The sequence below is a fragment of the Lycorma delicatula genome, chromosome 4, assembly GCF_047948215.1.
Source record: "Lycorma delicatula isolate Av1 chromosome 4, ASM4794821v1, whole genome shotgun sequence".
In the NCBI taxonomy this organism is placed as follows: Eukaryota; Metazoa; Arthropoda; class Insecta; order Hemiptera; family Fulgoridae; genus Lycorma; species Lycorma delicatula.
In genome coordinates, this window is record NC_134458.1 from 40,288,367 (window position 1) to 40,309,044 (window position 20,678).

Consider the following 20,678-nt stretch of genomic DNA (forward strand, 5'->3'; position numbering starts at 1 on the left):
CCTAGGCTTTATTAAGAAAATATTTTAGAACTCCATTAGAGACGGATCAAGATATAACAAATCTAGCTTTATTAATGTTTTAATGATGGAAGCTGCAAAATATAATAGTAAGATAGTGTTAGGCTACCTACCCTCCTGGGAGGAACAAGAAATTATACTTAAAAATTATAACTATTTATTAAATATGGATACATGTTGAGCCTTAAATCCCATTATCCAAAGTACAGATTGTTTAATCCTAATTTTAAACCTGAAGAACAGCTGAGCTGTAATATTGGCTATTAAAAAATTAATCTATCATGAAGTTACAATTATCATCTCTTAGAATAATTTACATACGGAAGGCCAGGAGCATGACCTCGACTCAACAAGAGTGCCCTGTGTGCAACATGAGGGTTCCAGAAATCCTACCACTTGCTGTTGGATTATCCAATCATTAATTAGTTCAATAGTAAATATATTAAAGGCTGACTAAATATTTCAAATAGGGAAGAAAATTTATGAGAGTACTTTCTAATTTTAATTTTAATAAGATTAATAGAAATTATTATTAATTTAATGAAAGCTCTAAAATTAAGAAAATTTGTAGTTAATATATGTTAGGATGTGGTTAGCCATAGCAAGGGTGCAATAGTACAGTGCAACAAATAATTTTTAGTTTTATGGATAAGAAATATTAATATATAATGTATTACTTTACTATAACTGAAAATCCATTATTACAAAGGCAGGTTAAAAATTATCAACATTTTGGCATAATACACCTTCAAGGTTGATTGCTTTATCTCGTAAATGTTTTTATCATGGATCGAGAAGTTTAAAAGTGGCTGGACAGAGAGGGAGTAGGACACCTGTCAATCTCCACTACAGACAAGATTCAGCAAGCTCAATAGATGGTTCTGGCAAATGAGTGAGTTACCGTCAATGAGGCTGCATCTTCTTTGAACTTCAGTCATGGTTCTGCCCATCAAATCATCCATGACGAGCTCGGCTTCTGAGCAGTCTATTATTGAGGGAAGTGTTGCTGTTACAAGACAACACGCTCGCACATGCTTGACATACTGTTCAAACCATCAACAAGTTGAATTTTGAGGTACTGGAACACCCTCCCTCCTACAGCCCAGATCTTGCTCCCTTCGACTTTAATCTGTTTAGGCCGCTCAAGGATGCTTTGAAGATTGTAGATTTTCCACAGAATTAGACTTGCAGGAAGCGGTGCAAGAGGCTTCGCAACCAACCAAAAAGCTTCTTCTTAGAAGGAATACGCAAGCTAGTGGACCGCTGGACCAAGTGCATTGATAAGGCAGTTTACTGTGTAGAAAAATGATATACATGTTGAACCCCTAACTTTGTGTAAATAAATTGTAGAATGAAAAATGTAGACAATATTTTACTGATTCTCATAATTGAAAAAAATGTAGATAAGAATGAAGGAATTGGATTTTTAGAAATATATTACATTGCACTGCTCTGCATGAATTAATAGCAAATTTATCCACAATAACTAGATTATTTTCTGATAAATTGAAATCCAGAAATATTTCACATATCTCTTTAAATGATGTCTGAACAAAAATGTTTTAGATCGCTTCATGTGGAGTTTAATTTGAAAATTTTTGCCTTGCATATATAAAATCACAACTGTCCTTCATTGCATTTACAAAAAACTTATAATAAATCCCAATTTGAAGTAGAGCGGCAAAAATGTTTTTTGGTTTCAGCTAGGAGTTCATAACAATAATTTTTTTCATCTAGTTAAATTTACTTGTTTTTTTCTTCCATTATTCATCATATATCACTGATCCTGTGTTCAGCAGTCCCACTCACAAACAAAACATAACTTAACATATCCATCTGCATTTCAAAAGAGCTACTACTTTTAATTCTCCACAAATACTTAATATATTAATTTTCTTACTAAACCATTTTAATAACATCTTTTATATTAATACTATAAACAACTGGTACAAAAATATTTCGTTAACCATAATGAAGTAGAACTACTTTTAAAGTATAAAAGGTTTGCTCAGTAAAAAAAAAGTGCCACTCATCAGGTAAATGAGCTTACCCTAATTACAATGAAAGGTCATCAACATCCATATAAAAACAATTATTTTCCTCATGAAAATACTAAAAAATAACTTTCTAACCGTTACAAAATATTGAGATTGTGTATCCTTTTTGAAGTAAATTCTAGCTTTGCAATCTTTAACTTAAATGTTTAGCTTGACTTATTGATAATTTGAAATTCCAATCCAAATCATTTACCACACCTTATGATATAAGATATGGATTACTTACTGGATTTCAAAGTCTGTATTATCACCTTCCATAATCTCCACTTCCTCATCACTATTTTAAAATAAAAGCTTTTCTGAACCTATAGCAGGGCTTCAGTGTGATGTACAGGTCTCGACTCCTGATGGCAATGAGGGGCACAATCCTGTATGCTTAAATTTCAAAGAAATTCTAGATATACCAGTTAGGAAAATATAGCAATCAGTAATGTAATCTTTTGGTTTACATCAAACCATATGAATACTACATGATCTTTCATGTATCTTTTAGCCAATCTAAGTAGATGGTAGAGTTAGTGCATATACATGAGGAGCACATCTTATCCTGGTCACTTATTTTACAGCCAAAGTATAACTAACAAGCTTTTTTAATTAAAAGTGTAAATTTTTTTAAAGAATTTACAGTGAACATACCGAAACACAACAAAAAACCAAAAACTGCATGAATGATTTATACACTTATGAGGCATAATAAGATTTTACTCTTCACTCATAGTTATTATTATCTGAATTTCAGTTAGTTACAATTAACACTTCAATCTAAATAAGGTAATATTATTAAAAAAAAAAATAGCAACAGATCAAACTAGTTTATATATACTTTAAATAAAAAAACATGTTCAAACTTGTTCATGGAAGCTTTATTAAAGAGGGTACGATGTCACAGTATGTAATGTTTTGTTATCACAAACAACAAACATGCATTGTTTATCTATTTATAATCCTTAATAATAAATAGTAAATTGATAAAAACACATGTAGATATCCTATTATATAAAAATGTTGGACACTTAAATTTTTAAAAATAAATTTTGATGGAAAAATTCAGACTTCAGAATTAAGAACACACAAAATCATTTAACATAATTATGAAAATACATTTTATCAATTTTATATTCACATAGGTAGTAGAGCAATCAAAGTTTGTCAGTTTTACACATATCTGTGTACAAGATATAAATTCACACATAACTAACTACTTACACTATCAGGTATCCACATAATTTTTGTTGTAGGATACGGATGGTCAAAGGTACTTTTTGGACTGAATTCTGAGGTATCCTCATCAAGTGACACTATTTGAACTTTGTTATTGTACTCTTCTACGAAACTTCCTAAAGCTAATCTGTTAAAATTAGAAAAAAGTATTTACATTCACAATAATAATTTAACTAATATTAACATAATAATAAGATACACTTTGTTACAAATCAATGAGTCCATACACAATTGATGTCACCAGAAGTTTTAATGAGTATTTATTTAATGAGCATTTATATTTCAATGAGTATTATATCTATTTATTACTAAAATGTTAAAAAATTAAGCTATTTTTTATGAACATTTTATTTACAACAAAGTCTGTTTTCTTGATCATTTTGAAATAAATAATAAAATGTTAATGGAATCTAGACACAATGAAGTACTACTATCCCAAGTATAACACTTGAAATGGCTGACCTGATTTTTCCTTAAATGAGATATATTTTACAATTACTGGACAAAACTTATTTAGCAATAATGGTTTCAAAAACAAAACTCAAATAATTTAAATAACAATAACATAGTTCCACATATTTCATCAGTTTATTTGTTCATTCACTGTAGAAAAAGATTTAAAATTAACTTGCTTTAAAAATTTCTCAAAAAAGTAAGACTTTTTTAAATTTCACATCAGTAACTTGTAAAATAAGCACTTTACGAAAAACTGTCATCATAGAAAGTTTAGATTACTAAAGCTATACTTTTTCTATAACTTGTTATTTCTCTTACTTTTTTTCTAATATGAACGGCATAGAAATTGCAGAATTTGATATTTTCTATTACATTTCAAAAATGTTCTACTTAAAAGTTCTGAAAATAAAACCTACTCCCCAGTAGTTAATTTATTTTTAATTTACCACATGCAGGATCCATTTTAAGCTATGAAAATTAAAATTAACAGAAGCATATACGAATTCCACATAATACTTTCTTGAGATTTTAAAAGTTTTTGTTCATTCTTCCAAACTGCAGGAACAGTTTTTTATGATTTACACACTAAGCATAAAATTTATTAAAAGATTTCAGGGATAAAAGAATTAAAATTAAATTTCTTTTTTCGAATGTGGACTAAATGTTCCTTCTAGATTATAAATAAGACCTTGTACTTGGGAACAGGTAGTTCAGCTTGTCTCGTGTATGAAGAACAAGAGTTAATAATACAGTCTATTTTGATATTTTTTTATGTATGTAATACAGCCCCTATATGGCATGTTTGATAAGAATCGTAAAAAAATATTGGAACTAGAATCATTAACACTATCATCTCCTAGTTATTGTTTCCTGGCTCCTCTGTTCACAGTCGTTTCCTAATAATTAACTAAGGTTATCCTGACCTGGAAATCCAATGATGCAATAGAAACAAGCTACAGGTATACCCACAATACAAATAAGGGATGCAGCTGCCTATGGACCCTGACTGAACAAAGTTACACAAGTTGTCTGGAGATTTCTGGAATTATTATATGAATAAAAAACCATACCCAGAAGGGAGTGTGCATGCACTATCTTTTGCATGAAAACAAAAGATCATAAATCTCTGCCAGGAAATGATGGAGAACATTAACTTCAGATGAGTCACACATGTGTACAGTTAGTAGATGTGGGTTTTTCACCCCCATAAATTAACACTGAAGATTCATCTTCTCACTTAAATGAAACAGTCTTTGGAAACTCCAAGTATCATAATTTCTTTCTGTAGTCTCCAGCACAACGCAGCTTGAGTCTAGTAACCTAACTTAAACTTCTTTGTATGCAATATCTCCAATGTATATATAGCTTCATTAATAAATTCTCTCTTAAAAGATTGTTAGATTCATCTAACATACAACTGAAAAATCCCAATTTTTGGATGATGTGAAAAGTTAACTTACATGGACTGTGATGGAAATTACATCAGATTATTCTAACATTATAGTAAGAAAAGTGGTTATTATTCCATATACTTCCCTTTACACAAAAATTCTGTTTCCTTAAACTTTTGATACTACTGATAAAACAAACAAGCACTCAATTTCATAATGTCAATAAAACTCGCGCTGCAATAGCACTACTGATATAAACTTACAGAACTGCAACACACAAAAATCCTCAAATTTTCTAGTAATCATTCTCTTACAGCTGAAAGATAGAACATGAGTACCAGTGAAAATATACATATTGTGATATCCTTTCAGAAATATAAATCACTGCTTTTACTTTGTACATGCTAAGCAATAAATAGGCAACAAGTTGAGAAATATATTCATCAGAAATCAAATGAATCAATCTGAATTATAAAGTATTGTAGAAAGTTTTAGAGAAAATGTAACCCAAACCAGAAATGACAAAATCCATTCTAAATTACAAAAACATTCAAATCAAAGTAGACATTAGTAGTACACATTAAAACCAGAACAACCAGATGAAATAACTAGTATAAGAAATCAAATAGAGAAATATAAGAATCCAGGCTTGTTTTTTTCTAACATTTTGCAACAGTCAATTCATTAAGTAGGTAATTCCATTCACTGAAAATGAAAATAAAATCAGAGTGCTAAATTTTTATGTAAAACTGAACTTATAAAGTATATTACAGAAATCTGCTAACAATAGTTAATAAAGTCAATGACTGCACAACAGCAGCTAGTAGAAACCACCAATGGGGATTTTCTTAGCTAAGAAACAGACACTTTTTTAACAAAACTGACAGATTTTTGGGTCTAAAATACATCACAGAAGTATACAAATAGAATCAGCCTATATTTTATGCTTAATAGAAGTAAATGTAAGTATAAAGAATCATTTTACAAACAAAAGTCTAAAAGCAAATCCAAATTGAGCTTAATAATTTTTGTTTTATAAAAAAAGGCCCATATGAAAACAAAATAAATTAAATTAAACATGAATGTATTTTTAAAATGTGATAACATAAAAGTAGCATAGAGTTAAAAGGTATTTATATCAACAAATTATACAGATATAAATAATACAGATCTATGCACGAGTCAATTTTTACAATTACAATAATAAAAAAAAATAATAATTTTATTGAGCATAAAACAAAGCAATCAAAATTCATTCATAATACAAGATCTCTTATCCTCTTATGGCTTAAAAAATGCTTTCAATTAATTTTCAGTTTCATTCCTTTTTGTCAATTTTTTTTGTAAAAATGTAAAAATCACTTATAATTATAATTACAAGCATTAAAATGTTATAAATTAAACAAAGAAAATTTAAAAAAATAATATTAATGCAACTGCATTTAAATCAACTTAACACAATTAATGCAACAGTTTTCCTTGCCAAATTTAATATTTAGAAACAAAAATTTTAAGTTGGACTTTTCAGACTTCATGGCACTTAATACCTTCAAATGTATTAAATTTTATTCAAAAAGAATTTTTGAGGGTAATGATTTCAATTAGAATAAAGAACTGTACTAAAGCTTCTGTCCTAAATTCAGGCAAAATTAACTAAATGTAAATGTCAACCTTCCTCTGCCAACTAACAAATATAGCTGGTAGCAAGCCAACAATGCAATAGTAACAATTAAAGCATTCACATAACATTTTTGTTCCATAATAACTCCATGGCCTTCTTATGTTTAAGCAATAATTTTTTTTTTTAATTATTACTTAAAATAGTAAAATAAAAATTTAGATGATAAAATTGATTAACACAGTACAGGTCTACATATTCAGGAAGCTTAAATCTTTTCTTTTATGCAATCAGTATAATTTAATTTGGAAGCAAAGTATTTTAAATTTTCAAAACAGAACAAATATATGTACAAGAAATTATAGATCAGCGACTTTCCTAAAGTAATTAAATATAGGTACCTTTCACAATAAACAAAGTAAAAATTTATGGATCGTTTAAAATATAAAATACTAACCGGAAGCGTTTGTCTGGTCGAACAGACCAATTCATGCTGTAAAGAGGCCATGGTGCTTCGTACTTGTAGATTTCTTTACGTTTTTGAGTCGCACTATGTACTGCCATCGTCATTGCTGCTTGCCACAAGGGCTCTGCAAGCATGACTACAATTCACTCTGATTTATACAAGAACAAAAAAATTTTTATATTATATAATATAATTCTAATACTAATTAAAAAAATTATTATTATTCACTACCCACTATAAAATTTTTAAAAGCATATCTGACGACCCTTATGAAACAGTTTGAATTTATTACCTCTTTCTATAACCACATATTAATCATAGTTTACCATTTAAACATGCTTTAGTCTTTCTGTTTTTATCAATTACTTAAATCTTTTCATTAAAAAGCCTCAAGAATGTTCTCAGTATGTGATATATACATGGACATGTAATTAGTACATTTGAAACATTATACTCTTTAATAACATTTTTTAAATACATCAAATATTAAAATACAAACAAATAATCAACCTAGTTCAACTTTATTGAAAAAGCAGAAAAGAAGACTCCCAAGTTTAACTCGATTAAGTAACATCATTAATAACAAAAGACTATTTTAATTAAATTAAAATGTTTTCAGATATTCTACAGTACGTCATTAAAAAACTGAAATCCAGATATAAACACAAAACAGCTTTTACAGTTTAAAAAAATTCTCATATATATATATATATATATATATATTTCATTAACATATTGACCACTGTACTAATAAAATTTAATATTAAATGAAATATAAACCACCAAAACACAGTAAATAAATTAGTTAAACTGACCACATTCCAATAATCGATTTTCATGGGATCCTGCATCTTTACTTGTTATTATACTCTACAATTATATTAAAATATATTTATTTATTTTGAAATTGTTTTTTTGAAAATTTTGAAATTTATTATGGGTGACTATGCAAATTCTGCTGTTCAGTAGTGGACTGTAACCATAGAATTTAATAACAACTAAAGATGCAGGATGATCCTGCAAAAATCAATTCTTGGAATTAATATGATAAGTTTAACTTATCTGTTTATTGTGTTTTGGAGTTTATATTTCATTTAATATATATATAAAGAATCTGAGGTACAAGAGGCAATAAACAAGTGCTTTCTTTGAAAGTAATACCATTCATTACTTTCCATTATATATGCAGTAACTGTGGTGAACAGAGTAAAGGTACTTGTAAAGTTGAATATCACACTCATTTCATCAGAGAGTGGCATATATGATGCCTATGTGCAACCAAATATTCCCACAGGTAAAGTTGTAGCATGAAACCATTTCATTCCTCTCTTCTTAATAAGCCAGACATAGGGTGTTTGTTATTCTTTGTAATGACTATGTCATTTTTGGGAGTTATTGTCACATTATGACATCACTGTCAATTATGAATCACCAACAACCATTATGATTATGGCATACACACATATACATATATACAATAATAATATGAAAATAGAGCTGCTAAATCTGACAGACAATTCTACACAAGTTTAAAAAAATGAAAAAATTAATAAGGCGATAAAGAAATATGCATAAACAAAATGTATTATTAAACACACTGAAAACCTTCATTAGCTGGAATATCAGTAAGGTCTAACCTAGCAAAGTATGAATTCTACATATAACAAATATAAAAAGACTGATATAATTTTACAAATAAATTTCACTACGCAGTATAGCCATTCAAAACAATGACTTCAACTATAAACATTAAGTTCCAATATTTTCTTCCAGAATGTACAATGTCCTACGTATTACAATCATCAAAATCAACAAAGAATAACCAAGATTTCAAACTCATTAACCCTCGATAACTACAGTTAAATTTTATAATTTGGCCACTGTACTGAACAGCTATGAAAAATAAGAAAGTATCACAGCCATACTTACAGTTAAGTGTAGTAGAACGTAACAGCATAGGTGAAATTCACTTCTCTAAATACAACCCAAAAACCATAATGCCTCGAGAGACAGACACACACACATTATTCCAGTAATCATGTAAATATGCTTATTTGGAAATCACCTTTTAGATTATAACATTGGAAGCTGAAAACTGACGAATTCTTTAAAACTAAAACAAATTTTATGATTTTTCTTACCGCTTTTTAATGCTATGCAAAATTTAGAATGAAATAATAAAAAATGGTTTTATTTTTTAAAAAAATATATACTTATCAAAAATATGAAAAAAGAAGCTGCAGAGCTTTACATGTTTCTAAAGTATGTAAAAATCGTAAAAAATCTACTACCAAAAATCAAATACATATTTTGTGTGTTGAAATACATACTGCAATCAAAAAATATGAATTAAGTAAACAGGTACTAAATATAAAAAAGCACCATACCACAGGCTTGAAAAATATCCTCCCTCCCTTCAGATGAAACCAAAAACAATCTTAGCTCAAGGTGTAATAAAAATCAAATAAAAAACATTAACGCACACAAGCATTAAAGCATCCCCCTACTGAATGGAAATTATGTATAAAATGCATTTATTTCCCACAAAACAGAGTACTTTTGCTTTAAATTATCTGTCCCAGTGTTTCTTACAGCTGAAAGAAATTTTAAGCACAGGAAGTGCAAGAGCTGCCAGTCAGAGTAGCTTTTTCTATTCAGAATGGTGTTCACTAAATCAGTCCCTACAAACAATACCCTGAATATCAGTTTAGGGCTAAATGTCATCTTCATTTCAGTGACTCACTGCACACTGATTTCAAGAGCATATTCAGATCGGTAATGAAACCAATAAAGAACTACTCATTTTCCCTAGAATGCGTGTTACTCTTGCGAATTAGTCATTTTTGAGAGTCGACTTGCGTCTCATGTCAGGTCAATGGCATGACAAAAGTCTGGTTATAGCATTTAATATACACCATTTACATATCAACTGAGAGTGGTAAAAATAATCCATATGAAGAATTTGGCTAATAACAGCATTTTAAGTCAAATATAAACCAACCATAGTGTTGTGCCCACAACACTTTATTATGCAAATGAGTTCAAACTGTTTATGAATATAGAGTAAATGTCAGACAGACCTGCCCAAAGTAGTTACCTAGCATCATCGCCAAATAAGTCGAAAATTGAGTGTTAAGATTGTATTTTTGTTTTTAATTAACGTATTTATTTTATTTAATATAAATTTATTTAATTTAACACTGTATTAAAAATACAATAAGCACAAAAATCATTCTATGCACTGTTAACAGAATGTGTTTTTTTAAATTAATATATAAAATTATAAAAAACAAATCTTCAATTACATGGAAATAGTTCTTCTGAATGGCCTTGAAGAGCTAATTATCAAACTTCTTTTTCAGTGTGGATCTCTTAACTTTTCTCTTAAAAAAGTTAGGAGATCCACTTAATGTATACTTGAGTAATATGTTTAATATCTGTTGTATCTATCATTTATTATACTAATTTTGTCAAACTTTCAGTTTGTAAATTTCAAGTTGTTCTTTGAGTTATCTGTTTTAAGTGCTATGTGTAAACGTTTCATGCAGTGATTAATATACTTTTATGTGTGTTATTTCTTTGAGGCGATTTGTAAAAGTTGATTCTATTGTAACTGGTATGCATCCACATTTTTTTTAAATGTAATTTATAGCGTGTTCAGCAAAAAAGCTATCCTACTTGTTGTTTGTAGAAGTGAGATTCTACTGCAGCATATGTAATTGTGTTAGTAGTAGTTAATAGTAATAATGTACCAGGTGACTCAATTTGTTAGTCCTCACCAGTATTTATAATACTTTATCGTCTATCATATTTTTGTCAACAGTGATACAACTTTAAATACAGTTGTCAAGCAATTAATTCATAAAACTCTATTGATTCAGCATGAAATGAAAACATAAAATAAAAAATTAATCATTCTCACATTATTTATTGTTATTTTACTTATCTACTTTTATTAGGCTATTATCAAAAAATACAAGAAATTAGTAAATTATCATGCAAATTAATAATTCTTTAACTTCTTTGGTTTCCGTATGTTCATCGGCGCATAAACATCTTACTTTATTGGTTATTATCTTTGTGTATTACAAGATTTTAAAACTGAATTTCTGGAACAGTTCAGATGCAATTTAAAATCTATGCCTAGAAAAATAAAATAATTCTGCACATCGGCAATGGAGATGGTTTTTTGTTGGTTTTTGAATCAAAAAGCGGTGATTGCCATCAAGAAATGAATGGAGATGTTTTCATGAATTGGTTCAAAAAACTGTGAGCTTTTACTGGGTAACAATGTAGTAGTATAAACAATATGTCTTGTCATAATGTAAAAAGTGAACGTATTCCTAACATGTGGTTGAAGGCCGATATAATTTAGTGGCTAAAGGGCAAAAATATTGCTTTTGACGAACAAATATAAAAATTGAATTAATAAAAATAGTCAAACAATACAAATCCCATTTCAAAAGATTTATTGTGGATGAAATCACCTGAAAAAAGGTCATGTCATTTTATGATTACCTCCCTACCACTGCACATTAAATCCAACAGAAATGGTCTGGAGCCAGATTTAAGGGTATATAGTGCGTAATAACAAAACATGTAAAATAAAAGACATGGAAAAATTGCTAGAAGATGGTATACCATGAATATCAGCTGACAATTGGAAGTATGAGAAACATGTTGAAAAAGAAGAGAATTATTTTTGAAAAAAAAGATGTCATTATTATGGCAGCAGTTAAAATTATGGTCATAATTTGAATACCAATTCATCATCAAAATCTTCTTACGAACCCAATTTGAACAGAATTGCAGATGGATTAAGAACTACAATTTTACAGTATTCTGTATAAAATCAGTAATATGTTTACTGATTTTATGCAGAATACAAAAATTATTTACAATCCATAGAAATTAAATTACTGCAAATTAATTAATTGAATTATTTTGTTAGTACTGTAATGAAGTTTTAATATTACAGGTTTAACTTAAATTTGTCATTACTGAAAAAATAAAAAAGATAAAACTGAAAGGAAATAAAAAAATACAGAAAATTAAAATAATATATAGGAAAAAAAGAAAAGAATAAATATGCAAATAGAATATGTGTGTTGTCCAATTTTCTGAAGAATTTTCTAATTAGTTACTTTGTAGAAGTAGTTAGCCCGTAAGGAGAGTTTTATCCAAAGTTGTACACATAAATTTCAAGACAGACCATTACAACAGCACACAGTTTGTTTACAACAGGACAACTCTTAAAGTAAATCAAGAATAATGATTATTTTACTACAGAACTTTCTGTTAGAATAGCAATAAAGACTAATTAAGCAGAATGCTAACCCACAGACAAGCATTCAAACTGCAACATGAAGAAATTAACTAATAAAGTCAAAAGAACAAATTCTCAAAACCATTTCATCTCAATCATTTATCTTTTAATTAAAAAATGTCTCCTAAGTATCATAAATACTTATATGATAAAAGAAATGAAAAATCACCCATTTCGTGAACTAAACTTTATTTTATGTAAATATGATGACACCAGTATAACATTTTCTTATTATAAATAGACTACTGGGAATTATTTGCATATACTTTTTAATTCAGTTCAGTCATTTTAATTTAATGATTATGCAGTATTAATTAAAATTTTCAGAAATGCATTAAATTCAATTTGAATTATATTTGTAAATAATTTATTCTATATTTTAACACAAACACTTTATTATTCAACTGTTTTACACCCATTCATTACAAATAACATGCACTAGTATTACAAAATGTTATTTATGTTTACAAGACTGCATATGTAAAACATCAATTTTAAAATATAACAATCCAAAGTAACATAAATACAAATGTATGTAAATCAATCATTCATTACTTTTAAATTAAAAAAATTAATACTTTGACAATTGCCTTTTGCCCTACACAATGATCAAGCATTAACTTGCTCACCCACTCACACACACTCACTCTCTCTCTCTCTCTCTCTCTACTGACATCATTTTACCAAAATTTGTTATTAAATATCACAATGCCTAACAATAGGTGAAACTAACATTTCTTCATTAAGTAATAAATGCTACAATAGTACATTTCTATTTATTTGCTTAATAAATAGGAAATCAGCAGCTAGAATTACCTATGTAAATTTCAGTTATAAAACACATTTTATAACTGAAATTATTATTTTTACAAACAGTTTTCTATGACAAGTAAACTGAAAGTAGCACTTTTTGAAATAAGAAAATATTGATAATATTTAATAAAACAAGCCAAACAAATGCCAATAACACTGGTCAACACAATCTTTAGAACAGAAAAGGTCAAATGCAGCAGGTGCCGGATTCTAACCATGGTAGGAGATTATTATTTCCTGACCTATAGAATAAGGAAGTTGGCATAATATACATATATACTTGGTTACTTAAATAATGTTTGGAAAACCAAAATCAAGTACCCACCATAAAATAGATACATCTAAAATAAAGGGAAAATATATCAAATATTATGTTAATAATAAAAATAGTAATAAATTACTGAAACACTTGAATGTAATTGAATGTAAATTACTATAAAGGTTTAATCTGCAACTGAAAATTATTACCAGGAATTAATATACACATAATTAAGAAAAGATTTATACACGTAGAAAAATAAAATAATGTAAAGTACAACATACATCACGAAAACTAAAGATAAATTAGTAGTTAGATTTTATCCACAGACAATTCCAAAGACATTCCAGACACAATTACAGTAACAAACACCCCCCTCTAGCTTTCATGAATTTCATCAGTATGAGCCCACGTATAGTATGATTTCATACTACATGCACCAAATACCTGATTAATTTCCTACTATAAACCTCAATCAATAAAAAATCACCTATGAAGAGTTTAGAAAGACCTGGGATCAGAACGGGGTAACATGATACAGCCAAATAACTGCCAGCAATCCACATTTTAAACTTAAACTTATAATCTTCAATTAAGAACTAAAACTTGCATAACTAATTTATAATGGAACATCCATTTCCTGTATAAAGATTAATATGAAACCGTTAAAATTAATTACACTTTAAACAGCAAAAAATATTTTAACGATGCCATAAACATTACAATATTGAATAAAATTTAGTAGCCGACAAATACCATTCAAATAAAAGTTTGGAATGACAATTATAACATTCAAAAGATAAAAGAATTTTAAACTCAACCCAGTTTAAAGACAAAATGATTATTAATACGAACTCATTCCAAGCATAGGTTAATTCAAGACAAATTGATAATTTCAATTGGATAAATTGTCAATTTATTCATGATACTATAAAAACCCACTCACACAAGGAACAAATAAAAATAATCAGAAATAAGATTAAAAATAAAATAATCTAATTGAAACATAGGCATATTTTAATAGCATAAGTGGACATAAATAATGTCCAACAACTGGCATCCAGCAAAGTACTGCAAGCAAGGAAAGAAAGTTCCTGTATATTGACGAAGCAAGATTTAAACACCAGAATATTGTTTGAACCAGGAACTTTGGCAACTATTTTCATACAGATGGGAGCACTGCTTGGTCTCATAGACATTGGTGTAAACAGAGTTCCTTTTTTATCCCAAAAACCCACTATAAGAAACATTGTACAATAGACCCTAACATTGTCATCACTACGTTCTTTATTTTACATTTCCTCATAAAACTGAATTAATGAACAGATGCAAATTGAGAAATGTTAATGCCCAGTATACAATAAGAGAAAATTTAAAATAGGTCTTTCTGTGCAAGGTGGTTAACTACCACACTGATAGGTTTAACATATGATACAATAGGTTTATAAAATAAACGGATCGGAAATGTCTGGTATGACAATCTTGGCAGACACAAACCGATTGGAAGGTGTTAGTGAAATGTAAACAAGTTAACCAAGATACTAAACAAATATGTGACACCTTTTTAGCTAAAAACCTTAGAAAAACTATTCAGATCAATCATTATGAAAACCATTCCACTCACACATCCTATTAATTGATTATCTTGTCAACTCGTAACACGGTGAATAGAGAGCAATCCTACTTACAGTTCACTAACTTAAATGATATATACAGTGGAGTCTCAGTAATCTGGTGGTGGTGCCGAATTATCAAAAATACTGGATTACTGGATTTTTGCAAATACATATAATACTACTGTATAGTTCAGTACTATTTATAGAAAATAATGAAAATAAATTTGAATTTTAATTATATTACTGTTTTTTATTAAAATAATCATTACTGTAATAATTATATTTTAAAGTAATATTAACAAAAAATCTTATTTAGTATAGTACAGTATTAAAAAAAAAAATCGTTAAAAAACTTTTAATGAAAAATAAAAACCTTTCTTACAAATTAGAAGTATTGCAACTACTACTGTGCAATACCTGGTGGATGAACACAACACTTACATACAAAACAAAACAATAACATTAAATAGCCTACACTCTTTCAATAAAACATTTTACAGTACAATCTTACAATTAATGTCACATATTGAATAAAATTGTTATACGAACATGAAAAAAGAATCTATGGTTTTTTGTCATGAATGACAAAAATTTTTATCAAAATGCAGAATTTTTTCAAAAGAAGTTTTTCATCTAACATGTATACATCATGATATTTTTAGTGCCAGACTACTGAGACTCCAATGTAATAAAAATGTAACAATGGTAACAAAAAAATTAATTGATGAATTATAAATCACTGTTATTTATAAATTAAAACAAAGAAAAACATCAAGGAGACAAAAATTTAATTTAGTTCTTTCAAAAAGGAAGAACATTATTCAATAGGTCAGGACTTATTTATTTATTCACACTAGTAACAGACTGATGCCCAACTAAATTTACTTTACTTTTACTGCATGAGATAAATTTTGTAGTGTGAAACCTGACTAAAATTAGAACACAGACCCATTTAGATTAAAGGCAGACTTTACTGTACTATTATTACACCACAAACATTGACAATACACTGAGAAGGTGGTACGATTCCACTGAAAAACACATCAATTATGCTATAATTAATCATTTAGAAAAACAATCCTGAGTTTTAAATAATAGTTTTATAAAATGGGTGTGAATGACCATCATATAATATGTATAGTCTCCAAAAACAAATAAAGATTATTAGGAACAATTCAGTATTTTTTTAATTAATCAACTTTGATGTTACTAGGAAGATATTCATTTTTAAGCTAATGTAAACAAAACAAAAAAATAATAAAATGCAAAAATAGTAATGTTACAACACTGCAAAAATATCAAAAGATTATTAACAACTCACAAACAAATTATGCTTCCAGATCTTTATAAAATAATTGTTCCTTCATCAGTAAAGTAACTTATCAGTAAAGTGTTTAATTAGCGACCACATTAAGTTAGGTTAAGAGTTAAAATTAAAACTTCTTTAATAAATAGATGGTAAAATTATGCATTTATCAACATTTACTTATTTAATATATTTTTTTGGTAATTATTTAGAAAGATGACACATTCAAAAGTCAATAACCTTGGCATATGTTGTTGTTTTCACTGTGATGATTATAAATATACAAAAAAAGTGTTGTGCTACCATAGTTTTTTAATTAGATGTGGTTAGCGAACAAAGCAAGCATTAGTTTATGTTTGTTGATATTAAACAAAGTTTCATTTAATTTCATTTTTTTGTAATTTAATCACGTTAATATTTCATTATAATCTACCAGTAACTAAAATTATTGCAAATTTCATTGAAATTAGTAAATTATAGAATTAATAATTAATTATGAGGTTAGGTAACTAATGATTCCATGGACTGAACTTGGTACAATATCAACAAAACTAACTAACCAAACATAACCTAATGCTTGTTTCGCTAAAACTTTAAAATGTAAATATTAGAGAACAGAATATTGAATTCAAACATTCAGACAAATTCAAATATTACTCTTGCTGCTACAGGAATAGGTAATTTTTTTATCATTTTAAAATTGTTATAAATCAAAAATAACAATAAAGCAACACTTTTTTAATATACTTATAATCTGCACAGTGAAAACAACAATATATGGCAACATTATTGAATTTTGAATACATGTCACCTCTTTAAATAATTACTTTTTTCGTCATACATTCTTCACACTTATCAACTGCATCATCATTGTAGAATCTGAACACAAGACGCATATACATTCCTTGAATGCACTGCATAAAAAAAATTACACTTTTAAATATAAAAAAAAACCCAATATAATTGATACATCTGTTTATCAACACCTTTAATTCAAACACCACAAACATGCAGCTTTCACATACATATTACACCACCTGCTATACAAACCCTTGTCAGCCTGTACTGAAGAACTTAGTACCATAAAATATCCAAGAGACTAATTACTATCCACCCACAATTACACAAAAAATATTACATATGGAACAGGACAAAATCAAAAATATACCTAATGACAGAAAATACATAGCACTAACAACACACTTTAACCAACTATCATACAATACTGCCATCATTATCTGATAATAATACCAGAAAGTAATCTGGTAATAATACCAAAAGTTAATTTTAAAATCAAAAACAAAACACAAAATCATATAACAAACTAAAAAAACACAGCAATCCAGAAATGATAAATTAAATTGAAATGACTGCACCTCATACACCAATAGGAGAACTGGGTACAAATTCAGAACACGCAAAAGAACACCTTCAAGCAATCATAATAAAAAAATCAACCTTTGAAAACGAACAAAAAGGACACGCATAAAGATATTAAACATTATATTCAAACTTTACATAAATCAAACAAAAACCAATATTCAACATATTTCATGACAAAATTTATAAATGCATTAAGTTGAACAAAAAAACATAGTGTAAGTGAACAAATAAAAAAATTACTAAAATTCCAAGTTCTTCTATATGTACCTCTTGAAATAAGGCAGCAAATTTTATTCCAACATGATAGCACACCACCTCATTATTCAGATGTTAGACAGCATTTAAGCTTAAGTTTTCTGGGCCAATTAATTGGCCTGTAGGTCTGCCAATTTAAATCCCTTGGACTATTATCTTTGGGGTCATTTGAAGGAAACCTTTTTATGCAGAGAAAGTTAATTCCAAAGAATTATTGAACTGAATTTTAAATGCCTTTCAACATCTTAAGAACGACTGTGATACTGTTAGAAAAGTTTCCTCTGGTGTTGTATGTCGCACTAGATTTTGCATAAACTATCAATTATATCATTTTGAACAGTATCTGTAAGGTATGAAAATTAAATTTAAAAAATAAAACAAAAGTAAATATAACAATTTTTTTCGTGCAAGTCATTTCATTCATTTTTTGTTGTTTTTTTCTTCAGTAAAATTTGATTTTTTAAAAATATTTATTTGATTTTTAGTGGACTTATTTACCTCACTTTTTTATAATTAAATTCTCTGCAAGTTTTGTTAATAAAGTTTACGTATTTATTAGTCATTTAACAAAGTTATTGTATTGCAGACCTAAAAAGCAATTTTCAAACAATTTTTTCAGTTTTACTTCAGATATCATGAAAACTACTGGATACAGAATCTATTTTATTCAATTTTTCAGGTAAAAAACCATGGGAAACCATTAATCTTGCCCCTCAATTAACTTTCTAAAAAATTTCATTACAACCTCATTTCACCAGGGGAACCGAATTCCAAGCAAAAGTTTTCACTAGCCATAACTCTCTAACAAAGTGTTTCCAGGCCTATGTTTATGTGAACGTTTTCATTATTTTGATGACAGGAATACACCTGGGAAGTATGTCAATTTCCTCGTGGGGTACCTGTACATTGTACTTTAAACATTCTATAGCATTAAACTTTCTATTTTAGGTATATAAACATAATACATACCATTCATGGATAAACATTAAACACACTAAAAGCTGCAAGGTTTTTAGGCAACAAGGTTACATCTGTGACAAGCCAACAATGACCATAAATCAGCCACTTATGTAGTGCAATATGGCAATTAATAAATCCTAGTCTAGTTTTGAGACCTGAAATTAAACTCTACTTCTAGAAATATATATATATATTTTATGAGACACTAATTTAATTTTGTTGAGAATTAACAGTGTACTGAAGTTTTTAGATATAACTAACAAGATAAAAAATAGAATATCTTAGCTTCTACCATTATAAATGGACAGATATCTCAAAAATAGAGATTTACAAACTTTTATCAGCAAACAGGTAAAAAAATTTAAAAGTTTAATAAAACACAGAACCTATTAACAAATCACAATTTTGGATTAAGAAAATCCCCATAAGATCCGTAATATACACACATCAAATAAATGCAGCAGCACTTATTGCTATCTATACATTTAGCTTCAAATTTAAATGGTTTAATAAAAGGAAAATATCCAAATTTTCAGGTTGAGAATATAATTACTTTGTACAAATAAATAAAAAAAATTAATTTGATGTAAGGCCAAAGAAACAAGTTAACTATTGAAGCTACATTCAACAGTTTATTTGAAGTAATAATGGACAACTAAAAACGGAGGTAATACATTAACAATCTGCCAACCCATACAAACTTGTCGCTTAAATGCCAAAAATAAACGATTCTTTTAAGTAGAACATTTAACTAAATTTTGCGAACAGTAAGACCCCGTTTCCACCAGTCGGCAATTACAAAAAAAACAGTTTGGAACAGACAAGTAAAATATAAAACACCAATCACATTTACAAAGTTCCTACCGGGAACAAGTAATATACATTTAAGCTTTATACTTACATATGGTTAGTTAATTATAATCTGTAAACAGAAGGAAAAGAAATACGAAACACCAGAATGAGACTACGAGATAAGTATAACTTTAAAAATTTACTCATGCTTACACACTTAATGGCATAGCTAAATAAACCCATCAACAGTACTCCGTAAACAAGAGGGTTATGCACAACATCCGAACATATCAACAGGCCTACCTTTTCTAAGAAATTTCCAATCAAGAAGGTTCACATTTAAAAAACAATGCTAAGACAAGGTTCATATTCATATTAAACGACCCATTTAATTAAAACTTCATGTCTTCTCAAATTTAATTAGCAATGAAAATCATTAAAACAATACCCTAACTCGATACAATACTAATTAATTGGGCTCAAAAACTCCCTACTGCAAACCAAAAATTCCCTTTTTACCATTTTTTGATTTGCATTAGAATAATCGTAAGGTAAGTAAATTAAAGAATAAAAAAAATTCTGGAATAAAATTATAAAAGAAAATAAATTTCTTAACAATAAATAATTAAAGTGGTTTTTTTTCTTATCAATAAATGTGACAGTCGCACATTCTCTTCTGCATTTTGACAGCAAAGTAACTTTAAATTCAATTGAAATTTGTTTTTTAATATAAAAAGGAAG

At 28.1% G+C, this 20,678-nt stretch overlaps 1 protein-coding gene across 7 annotated transcripts in view; it reads right to left on the reverse strand.

Annotated features, from left to right (window-relative positions):
- Nucleotides 1–20,420, reverse strand: part of wap (DDB1 and CUL4 associated factor wap) — a 50,272-nt gene extending 29,852 nt beyond the window's left edge. The window contains exons 1-4 of one of the 7 annotated variants that reach the window (XM_075362777.1): nucleotides 20,241–20,420; nucleotides 9,157–9,315; nucleotides 7,219–7,351; nucleotides 3,282–3,423 (exon numbers count right to left, since the gene is read on the reverse strand). In XM_075362777.1, the coding sequence (XP_075218892.1) occupies nucleotides 3,282–3,423; nucleotides 7,219–7,331 (255 nt within the window). In that variant the 5' untranslated portion in view covers nucleotides 7,332–7,351; nucleotides 9,157–9,315; nucleotides 20,241–20,420. Of the gene's footprint in view, nucleotides 1–3,281; nucleotides 3,424–7,218; nucleotides 7,376–9,156; nucleotides 9,316–20,046; nucleotides 20,203–20,240 lie in introns of those variants that run through there. The other 6 variants (XM_075362773.1, XR_012756072.1, XM_075362775.1 and 3 more) reach the window with 6 other exon arrangements.
- Nucleotides 20,421–20,678: the final 258 nt, after the last annotated feature.